The sequence below is a fragment of the Salvia miltiorrhiza genome, unplaced genomic scaffold (genome assembly GCF_028751815.1).
Source record: "Salvia miltiorrhiza cultivar Shanhuang (shh) unplaced genomic scaffold, IMPLAD_Smil_shh original_scaffold_471, whole genome shotgun sequence".
NCBI classification, from domain to species: domain Eukaryota; kingdom Viridiplantae; phylum Streptophyta; class Magnoliopsida; order Lamiales; family Lamiaceae; genus Salvia; species Salvia miltiorrhiza.
The window spans coordinates 112,648-124,598 of NW_026651557.1; the positions used below are offsets into that span (position 1 = coordinate 112,648).

The following is an 11,951-nucleotide window of genomic DNA, read 5'->3' on the forward strand; positions in this document are numbered from 1 at the left end:
TTTCGATCAGGATTAAGACAAGAGATTCGAGTCGATTTAACGAGTCAGAGTGCGTTTATGTGTACTGAAGCATTAAATAGAGCGCTAGATATGGAACTAACAATGCAGCCAGAGAAAGCGATTCAAGCTTCAGCACCCCAATCGAATTAGAGCACTCAAACGTGAAATCCACCTTTTTCTGGACGAGGGCAAGAAGGAAAGAGAAAATGGGACGATCGAAGCCAAGGTCCCAAGAAGTTGTGGCAGAGTAAAAATGCACCACCTTATTATCAGAATATAGATAAACGGCCTTATGTTGGCCCAACTGCCCCGCAACAGTTTCTTAAGGACCAAGAGGAATACCATCCTGCCAGAAGTGCAATAAATTACATCTGAGAGGATGCAAGATGAGACAGAATAGCTGTTACACCTGCGGAAGGGTTGGACATTATTCGAATCAATGCCCAAATCGTCAAACAAGGAGGAAGCGGAGGAAGACCGAGTCAATTTCATCTGAAATCGAGGCGATGGAGGGAAATCTACCACTACCGCCACCACAGCGACAATAGCCAGCCTATCGACTACGACAGACTGGAATACAACAACCAACCCCGCAGGCAAATCAACCACATCGTTAGAGAATGTTCGCGCTTGAGCAGAAAGCACCGGACTAGAATCGAGGGGATTTGATAGGTATAGGCGAGTTAAAGGGCGTACCTATAGTAATCTTGTTCGACACTGGAGCATCGTATCCTTTTATCTCTCATAATTGTGTCGATACCTTAGAATTAAATATAGAGCCTGCTCCGCAACGTCTAAGAGTAACCACCCATAGGCAGAACTACTACGGTTTCGCACGTGTGCCCCAACTTAGAATTTAAGTTAGAATCGATTAAGCTCGAGGCTAGAAACCTGAGATTGATGCCTATGTGACACTTGGATATAATTTTGGGAATGGATTGGTTAGAGGAGAACCATGCGAAGATACAATGCAAGGAGAGACGGATATCTTTCCAGCCACCTGGCCAAGGACCTACTTCCTTCATTGGCATTGTGAAAAAAATAGAAGAAGACGCTCATCATCTCAGTGCTGCGAGCCAGGAAGCTTTTACAAAGAAAAGATACAACCGCGTACGTTGTATATCTGAACCAGAGAGAGGAATCCAAGGCAAACGTAGATGACGTGCCAGTCATGCGAGAGTACAAAGATGTTTTTCCTGAAACTTTACCGGGATTACCACCAGATCGACAACTTAAGTTTACGATTGACCTTGAACCCGGTACCGCACCGACGTCGAAAGTTCCGTATAGAATGGCCCCTGTAGAGTTGCAAGAGTTAAAGCTGCAACTCCAAGAACTTCTAGATATAAGTAGATTCTTTTGACGTTGGAGACAACGTTTTCTGTAAGTTCTCCCTATCTTGGGGAGTGTATCATTTTTGAATAAAGGAAAGTTCAAACCGAGATATATAGGACCTTATGATGTACTAGAGAAAGTAGGCCCTGTAGCCTATAAACTAGCGATGCCTCCGAGCTTCGCGAACGTCTATGACGTTTTCCATGTTTCTCAACTGAGAAAGTATGTGTTGATCCAAAACACGTCATCCACCAAGAAGAAGTGTCCCTAGAACCAGATTTGAGCTACGAGGAGAGACCTGATGCTATACTGGACCGGAAGATCCAACAAATGAGAAACAAGTCGATTCCGTTGGTGAAGATTCAATGGAGACATCACGGTTAGAAAAATCAACATGGGAACTTGAAGAGAAGATGAAAGAGAAGTATCTTGAGCTTTTTCCCGAAGGTGAATAACTCAAATTTCGGGACGAAATTTTTTTTAAGGGGGTAGGATGTAACACCCCGTACTTTTCCTTATATTGTGAGATAGTGTCTTAACACTATTGAGAGTACTGAGATGTCGAGATGCGAGACTACTTTTTTTTATATGACCAGATAAGACAGATTGTCTTTTAAATAGAGATACGAGTGACTAAACCGATGATAGAGTTAGAGTGATGAGATTCGAGAAATGAGTTGAGCTAGAGATGCTGATTGAATTGAGTTGAGATTTTATTTTATTTCTGACTACCGGGAATAGAATTACCAGATACCGAGTTATCAGAGATTTACTGACCTATTAAGAAAATAGGAACAATGAGTTTGACATAGAGTCGAGGAAGAAAGAGTGAGAACCTTGATGAAAAGAGTTGGTCTGAGAGACGCCTAGTTTGTTTGTGTTTGCCGACTGCTTTGATGTGATGTTATGTGAATTTACGTGACTAATTGATTATGTGATTTCTGTGACGTGTGTCATTATGACCAAGTTATTATGATTTTATTTGAGACTTTAGCATTTGGAATTTTGATTAAGTTTTTAAAGCAAGTGTGGTTTATTTTTACTGAGAACTCGAATGATGCCGGTTTATGAAAATTTTTCCAAGCATAATTTATTTTAAATGATTTTTTCCTACGAAGGGGAATATTATAATTGAGTGCACTAATATTAGTGCTATAATTATTTTATTTTGGTCACATGGATAATTATGTTATGGTATTTTATTAATGAGTAATATTTCCATAATTATTGTGATTAATATTTAATCACCCTTCTCACACTATTATTTTAATTTCCCTACCATGTGACTAAATACCACAAATTGCCAAGTGTAGAGATTGAGAGAGTAGAGATTGAGAGAGTAGAGAGTAGAGAGTAGAGAGAGTGTAGAGATTAGAGAGAGAGAGATCAAGGCATTAAATGCCCAATATTTCATAAGATCTTCAAATCTCCCCAAAGATTAGCAAGATCAATTCATATCTCACAAAATATTTTCTCTCTCCCTCACTCACCATTTTCGACCAACACCTCCTCCCTCTTTCTCTCACTTTCCTCCATTTTCCTCCATTGAAGAAGACCTTCGGAGCTTCCAAAAATATTACCAAACACCTCAATCCACTCTTAAATCTTCCATAAACACATTCTAGCTACTTATATTCAAGAGAATCCTTGAAGAAGAGCTTCAAAGCTAGAGTGAGAAAGTGTGAATCTTGGTAAGAAACTTGGGTAAGTGACCTTGTATTCCATAAATCTTGCTTGAATGATGTTGTATGTGAGTATTCTTGAAAGATTGAAGCAAGAAAATCACCCCCCTCCCTTTTTCCTAAATTTTCGAAAAAGTGGGTCTTCACCCCTTCAAAAAAATTTCTTTTTCTTTTCTTGATTTGGGGTGAAAAATGAGATTTATATGATGTTTGTTGATGATTGATGTGTGTTGTGAAGTATGTGCCTTGAGATGTGAAAGTTCGATGGAGTTTAGTTTACCCAAAAATGGGAACTTTTGAGTCAATGATTAAAATGATAAATTGATGATGAAGATGAGTCCATGAGATGTATATGATGATGATTGATGGAGTAATTTGAGTATATGAGGTCAATTGATGATTTTGATATGAGTTAGTTTAATAAAATTAGTGTAACACCCCGTATTTTGAGAAACTATTTGTGCCCTAGCTCGTATTTAAATTGAGTTTTAAATAGTAGCTAGAGGAATTATGCACGTGGGCGAATAAATGAGATAAGAATTATTTTTTAGAATTATAGAAGGCGATATTATTTTTTTATTGGGTCATATAAATTCTCTTATAGAGAAACCTATCTTCGCCCTATATTTTATTGAAATGTCTATGTGATTTAAATATTTTACTTGGTAGAATATTCACATATGATTTATTTGAAGCATTGTAATTATGATATTAGTTATATCATAATTGAGGTATATTTTTCATGAGATATATTTTCCCACACACTAAATAAGAGTTATGACTATTCAAGTATATATATATATGGATATATATATATATATATATATATATATAGATGCATCTCTCTTTCTCTCTCACTCTCTCTCCCTCACGATCTCTCTCGATCTCTCCCACTCTCTCTCGATCTCTCTCACTCTCTCACTCGGTCTCTCTCTCTTACTCTCTCCCTCATGCAGCACTCCCCTCTCCCTCATTACTCCCTTCTTCTCCCATAAATGAACACACATGCACATTAACCACTCCCCTAAGAGGCTACCCTAACTAGCCAAACAAGATCCCTCAATTCAAGCTCACAATGCACATGCACAATCTTCCTCCTTCTCCCCCCCCCCCCCCCCTTGCTCGGCTCTCTCTCTTCTCCCTTCTTTCCTTCTCTCTTCTCACTCTCCTGCACATTAAGAGCATGACATCTTCACCATTATCATCCCATTTATTTCAAGATATGCATTGAATGAAGCAATCACACCATCACATCATCTCATCAAAGCAAGTTCCCCTCTTCTCCTTTTTCTTCTCCATTCGGCAGCCCCTCCCCTCTTCACTTCACCTCACTTTCTTTTTGTTCCACCAAATATAGTAAGAACTAAGGTTTCCTAAAGTGTTCATCTTCAAGCTCAAGCTTCAAGAATCCTACGCATCATCTTCTACTCCACCTCCATTGATCTTGTTGGTAGCAACCTCAATCCTCCTCTTATGTTACATATATATTTTCATGAGGTATAAGCATGTATATTGAAGCATATTGAAGCATGATAGTCCCCTCTCTACTCTTATGATTTTCGAAAATGTTGGTGAAAGAAAACATATGAACTCCTTCAAACTTTCACTACTTTCATATGCTTATAACTTTCTTCATGTTAGATGCATGAGAATGGAAGATATTTCTTGAAAACCCTTAAGAGGGTTATATGTTATGATAGTTGAAGCATGATGAGTTAGTAGTGTAAAAATGCATGAGAATGGTGATGAAAGTATAGATCTAAGGTGATATGTGCATATGTGATAATTTCAACCATTTTGAGAAGTTTTCTTACGTTCTGGACTGATCAGTCGACGAGGTTTCCCTCGTCCAAAAATCTTCAAAATGTTACATAGTGTATATATATGTGTCTTGAGGACGCTGGTAAAATTTCAAGTCATTTGGACTTCGTTTACTACCTTTTTAAAATATAAATCTTTTACTGCGCATTTCTGCCGGAAATTTAGAAAGGAAGTCCCTAGAGTCACACTTTTCAGTAACTTTCAAAAACATTCAGCCTCCAAACTTTTTATGGTAGCAATATACATGTGTTATATAGATATACATCAAATGTCAAACCATTTGGCCAACGTTTACTATTTTTCAAAAATCTTAACTTCCATTCGTGCAAAACTGCCGAATCTGGTAGACTGTGGGAAAACACCCATATCTCGTAAACCACTTGGAGTTGTTCACTCTACTTTTTTTTAAATAAAACTAGACTCAGAAAGGTTTTCAACGGTGTAAGTATCGAATCCAGGAGATTTCTGAGTCAAAACAGTTTATTCTTTAAAGTTGAGGCAGAGCAGAATGGTAAAACTGTAGGAGTCCGAAAATTTCTACTTTGAATTTGTTTTGAGGATTTTAAAGTTTTGGTGAAATAATACACCATGTTATGGCATGAAAATTCTACTAGAAAATTTTATATATTTTCCCAAGCTTACATGATTATTTGAGTATTTATTTACAAGGAAAAAAAAATTTCAAGTACATAGAGTGACTTTTAAGTCACTTGAGTATTGAGATAATTCATATATATATATATTATATGGATTAATTGTGTAATTTGAAGCATGAATGACTATGTGATTTTTATGAATGCTATTTACCTAGGATTGAGAGTCTTTTAATTGGGTAAGATATCCAATTAGATTGGGAGGTCCAATTGGGTAAATAGTAGAGAAGTTATAAGATGAGATTAAGCATATGATGAAAGCATAAGTATTGAGATATTAGTTAGATGAAATTCTAACTAGAGTTTATTTTGTCACATGGCAATCTAAATCACGTGCGCCACCAAAGGTTCGAGTGACGGCCGACGTTAGTACGACTCTGAGCGTTACGTCATTGATCCCTGAGACAGGTGGGCTTTATTCTAACTCTATTATGGCTAGCTACCATGATAATGAGTTCAAATGCAAAATCTTATGAAAATGATGCATGTTGAAGTATTATTGATGAATCTTATGAAAATGAAGCATGTTGATGTATTATTAATGAGTATTATGAAAATTGTCAACTTGCCATATTTATTATAGATGAGAATGAGATGTGGTATGTTGCCTCTATGAAAGACATGATTATGATCATGATGCAAGATATCGGCCTTTAACTGATCTATATGACAGTAAAGGTTTTGTGCGCAGAGGTGATCGTGAGGCGTCTCTAGTCGGCCGGTCACGGTGATTTGAAGGAGGCCTCATTCTCTTCACCTAGTATATATGTTATATGAGTTCTCATAGTTGGCACATACCCTGAATATAATGTCTGCAGACTAATGATATTATTATGATGATGCAAATGAGTTTATGACAGAAAAACATGAACAAGTATTTTTAATATCAGTTAAATCTTGTTGATGCATTGAAAAGGGCAAGGTTGACATATAGCTCTAAGAGCAACATTTCAATTATTTCCGGCATGAGTCCACTGAGTGCTTTTTGGTACTCAGCCCTGCATGTATTTCTAAATGTGCAGGTCTGGCTTGGCGCGAGGATGGGTGAAGGCTGTTGGAATTGTCAGTTGGCTGTGTCTTTCCTATGTCTCACATTTATCTTTATAAGCTTTGACTCTATAAGAATTTGAACTCCCTGCTATATGTCTTCACACATATAGTAACGCATCTCGCTGCACAACTTTGATGAAACTCTTTATTTAAATTGGCTTATGCCTGTAATATCCCTTAAGGGAAATACTTCTCAAACCCTTGCTAAGTTTCAATTGCTTAATTATGTTTACCCAAGCTAGTAATTATTTTAGTCTTAACATCTTTCTTGAAAATGAGTAAAGTTTGCAATTGCTTCCGCTAAAACAAGATGTATTTCTATTTCTTTCACTATTTCTTTTATTAGTCGTACGATACTTGGTATACGCTATCACTGGCTATATCGGGCTGCGACAGAGTGGTATCAGAGCAGCTCGTCTGCTCTGAGTATAATTTCTTATAGAGTCTTTTCTTGATTGAGTCTAAGCTAGAGTCTTAGACTAAAAGAGTTATGTCACTGACAAGAGCCAACCAACACCCCATCTCCGCCAGCTTGACGAGGTATGCAAGTTAAAGTTTTAAAGTTGCTTATGAGCAAGAGTTATTTACATGCAATTGATGAAGCAGTTGAGAAAGCAATATTTATAAGTTGAGAAAAAAACATGATTAGTGCATGATGCAATTTTATTGATATCTGGTTTTGATTGACTGGATAAGTAAGATGGTGGAAAATTTTTATTGGAATCTATATTGATACCAATGCACTACGAGAATCTTAGAGGAACACCGACAAGCAAGTATGTTATTGAGTAATAAACGAGTAAGTCATTCTTGACTTAGTTGAGTAACACGAGTTGTTATTTTTTTTTTTAGCATGACAGAGGGATTCGACATAGTATAGGCTTTCTATGACTGTACTCTGGAGCACCACGAGACTATTGGAGAGTTCTTAGCCCGCTTCCACTATAGGTGGATTGACGCCGTAGAGTACGAGGTCACGGCTCAGCAGGCCATGCAGATATTGCCATATAGGATGCCACCCCACTGGCAGGCTTGGTGTCATTTTATCGCCCCAGACTTCTATAGCCCGTTGGCACCGGGAGTATTTGAGGTGCGATTTCTGGAGTACCTATCCATTATGTTGAGCCGGTTCGTGATTTATGCGAACCCACCCTATTTTTATCTGACGGAGAGTGACACCCGAGAGGGTGAGGCAGAGAGTTAGCCTCAGGGTCTTCCTGAGACTGAGGATCCCCTTATGGTATTGGGACTAGAGCTCCTTAGCTCCCAGTCGATTGATGACCCTATTCCTGCGCTTCCTCAGGCACTCTGCCTGAGGATCCCCATGTATTCTCCCAGGATGTACTCCCCGACCTTCGGATATTTATCCTTTGTTACCCCGATGACAATCGATACCACTGAGCAGCTAATGAGCCCCATCCGCGAGACCCTTCCTGTTCCTCCCCTCCCTGCTGTTGGAGAGGGTGAGATCACTATGGCCGATGTTGACCCATTCGCACCAGGGCCTTCACGACCCCCGGGGATGGCTAGAGACCCGGAGGACGACGCAGGATCAGTCCCGGTTGTTGGGACTCTCACCTCATAGCCCTTGGATCTTCCTAGCATGGGCCTGGCCTTCGAGACGGACGTCCCTCGAGGAGACCCGATTCGGGAGAGAGCCGCTTATGACCCGTTCCACCGTGCCGACTCTGACAGTGAGGACGGCGTGCCTTGTGTGCCTCGATTGGGTGATGCTCGAGAGGACGATGGTGATGATGCTACGGAGGATGGGAGTGACGATGGTAGCCGGGATGATGGTAGAGGTCATGGGTGGATATGGTTTTGATATGATAGTATTGAGTAGTGATGCATATGTATATGGTAGCTTTGTTTAGATAGCCCATAGTTTTGGCTGGCAATGGATAGTTCCATCCCAGGCCAGGGCTTGTACTTATTTTGTTAGGCCCCTATAGTACACGGGTAACGGATAGTATCTGTACCCAGTGGTAGGGCTGATTGTACATAGACGCAGTATTGATGCAGTAGCTAGGTCTTTAACAGAGTAGTACTTTGTACTGACCTATAGCAGTTATAGATCATAGTATACATTTTGTACAAAAGAAGTCCTCGCTGAGGCAATTTTCACGATATACACATGTTGGGCCAAAGTGGCCATTTTTGACTAAATGAGAAATGTGATTACCTGTTTTGATGCATTGTTATATAGTAATTGTCAATTTGTATACATTGATTGGAAACAGAGTACTTTGATGCATTGAGTATACTCTATGTGATAATGTGTGTATATACATATATATATATATATATATATATATGAGATGCAGAATATGTAGTGAATTACTCAGCTATAAGACTAGAGTAGGATGAGCCTTGTCACATAGAGGAACTTATCTTTTGATCAAACTTGTAGATTGTCATAATGCCTCCACGAAGAGTGTACATAAATGTACCCGTGAATGAGGAAGAACCCAGAGAACCTACGCCGCCACCTCTACCTCAAGATAGGAGAGTGGAAGAACTTTTCTTAAGACAGAACCCACCGACTTTTGCAGGCACGGGAGACCCTGCTGAAACTGAAGAATGGATTCGTGCTATGGAACGAATCTTTCGATTTTTGAGATGCAACGACGCAGAACGTCTTATGTGCGTGTCTTACCAGTTGAAAGGAACCGCCGACTATTGGTGGGAAGCAAAGCAGAAAACTATGGCCCCGGAGCAGTTAGATGAACTCACTTGGGAGCTTTTTAAGACTGCTATGTGTGAAAAGTTCATACCCAGAAGCTATAGGAAAAAGAAAGAAATGAAATTTACCACTTTGAAGCAAGGGAATAAAACTGTAGTGGAGTACGATCGACTATTCTGCGATCTGGCCCGCTATGCACCGTATAGGGTGGATACGGATGAGAAGATGTCCGAGTTGTTTTGCGCCGGACTGCGACAAGAGATAAGAGTTGTATTGGCAAGTCAAACGGCACTTTCCTATGCCGAGGCCTTGAACAGAGCTCTAGATATGGAGCTAGCAATGCAACCAGAGAAAGCAACACACGCACTAACGCCTCCATCAACTCAATATACGCAAGTTTCAAACACTCCCTACTCTAACCAAGGACAGAAAGGAAAACGCAAATGAGACAACCGTGGAAATGAGGGTAAAAAGCCATGGCAAGGTCAGAATGTCCAGCCTCCATTCGTGAAAGGCGATAAATCATTTTATGGTGGACCAGCGACCTCGCACCCCGGACACCAAGGGATACCCCCTTGTCCTAAGTGCAACAAGTTACACACAGGAGTGTGCAGAGCTGGAAACCCAAATTGTTTCACTTGTGGAAAACCAGGGCATTACTCAAGCCAGTGCCCCAACCGACGACAGGGGATGAGTGGAGGAAGACCCAATCAGTTTCCAACCCCACAGCTCAGGGCAATGGAAGGAATTCTTCCTCTACCTCAACCACTACAGCAACAACCTTTTCGCCGTCCAAACCAGCCTCACAAGCAGCTACCTGCACCGCAAGCAGGAAGACCACAGCAATATAAAAGGATGTATGCTATCAATCAGAAGAATCAGGACAAGAATCAAGGAAACCTAACAGGTATTGGGGAACTGAAAGGTGTACCCATTGTTATTCTCTTTGATACAGGAGCATCACATTCTTTCATCTCATACAGGTATTGAGGAACCTACATGTTTTTATGCCATCAATAGAAAATGGAAGAAGACACTTATCATCTCTGCAGTGCAAGCGAACAAGATACTAAAAGAAAAGGGCGCGACAGCATATTTAGTATACTTGAACCAAGAAGAGGAAGCACACATAAAGATTGAAGATGTACCTATAGTGCGGGAGTATCAAGACGTATTCCCTGAGATTCTACCAGGTCTACCCCCGAACAGACAATTGGAATTCACGATCGATTTAGAACCTGGAGCAGCACCAATATCCAAAGCACCATACAGGATGGCACCAGCAAAATTGCAAGAACTAAAGTTGCAACTACAAGAGTTGTTGGATATGGGATTCATTCGACCCAGTGCTTCACCTTGGGGAGCATCGGTCCTGTTTGTCAAAAAGAAAGATGGAAGTTTAAGATTGTGCATCGATTATCGGGAATTGAACAAGGTGACCCTAAAGAACAAGTATCCTTTGCCACGTATAGACGATTTGTTTGATCAACTTCGAGGAGCACGCGCTTTCTCAAAGATAGATTTAAGGACAGGGTATCACCAATTGAAGATACGACCTGAGGATATTCCAAAGACAGCATTCCGCACGAGATACGGACACTATGAGTTCATAGTGATGCCTTTTGGATTAACAAATGCCCCCGTCGTATTCATGGATCTCATGAATCGAGTGTTTCACGAATATTTGGATCAATTCGTGTTGGTATTCATAGACGACATCTTGATTTACTCGAAGAATGAGAAGGATCATGAAGAGCACCTCAGAACTGTGCTAGAGAAGCTAAGAGCTGAAAAGCTTTATGCTAAGTATAGCAAATGTGAGTTTTGGCTACGAGAAGTCAATTTCTTAGGCCACGTCATTTCGGCTGCAGGAATCAAAGTGGATCCTACCAAAGTTCAAGCAGTGCAAGAATGGAGATCACCAACGACACCTCACGAGATTCGTAGCTTCCTAGGATTAGCAGGCTACTACCGTCGTTTTATACAAGATTTCTCCAAAATAGCCAAGCCTATAACTCATCTGCTCAAGAAAGAAGTCAAATTCTTGTGGACGGACGAATGTGAACAAAGCTTTCAAGAATTGAAGAAGAGGTTGACCACCGCCCCAGTACTAGCCGTCCCAGAAGCAAACAAGGAGTATACCATCTATACAGACGCATCAAAGAAAGGACTAGGTTGTGTACTAATGCAAGAGGGAAAAGTAATAGCTTATGCCTCGCGACAGCTTAGGCCACATGAAGCAAATTACCCGACACATGACCTAGAGCTAGCAGCAGTAGTGCACGCATTGAAAATTTGGAGACACCACCTTTATGGAGTAAGGTGTGAAATTTACACCGACCATAAAAGTCTCAAATATTTCTTTGAACAGAAGGATCTGAATATGAGACAAAGAAGATGGCTAGAATTGGTCAAGGACTATGATTGTGGAATCAATTATCATCCAGGCAAGGCCAACGTCGTGGCAGATGCCTTGAGCAGAATGGAACGAGCCCAGTTAGGATGTATCCTAACTAAGGAAAATGACTTGGTCAGGGAATTCGAAAGGTTAAAGTTAGAAGTGATATTTCCACCGCAAACCACAGATTTGATCATGGCGACACTCAGTGTTACCCCCGATCTAAGATCAAGGATTGTTAATATGCAAAGAGAAGATGAGAAATTGGAAAGATTGCGAGTGAAAATCCGTACCGAGAAGCTTGAGTCATACCAAGAAGCAGCGGATAA

General features: G+C 40.2%; 1 protein-coding gene across 1 annotated transcript; it reads left to right on the plus strand.

Moving 5' to 3' along the window:
• The first annotated feature begins 8,960 nt into the window (after nucleotides 1-8,960).
• LOC131004934 (uncharacterized) lies at nucleotides 8,961-9,671 on the plus strand. Its single transcript, XM_057931693.1, has one exon. The coding sequence runs from the start codon at nucleotides 8,961-8,963 to the stop codon at nucleotides 9,669-9,671; it is 711 nt and encodes a 236-aa protein (XP_057787676.1).
• Nucleotides 9,672-11,951: the final 2,280 nt, after the last annotated feature.

Coding starts and splice junctions, on each gene's coding strand:
- LOC131004934 (XM_057931693.1), top strand. CDS start 8,961: ATGCCTCCACGAAGAGTGTACATAAATGTACCCGTGAATGAGGAAGAA.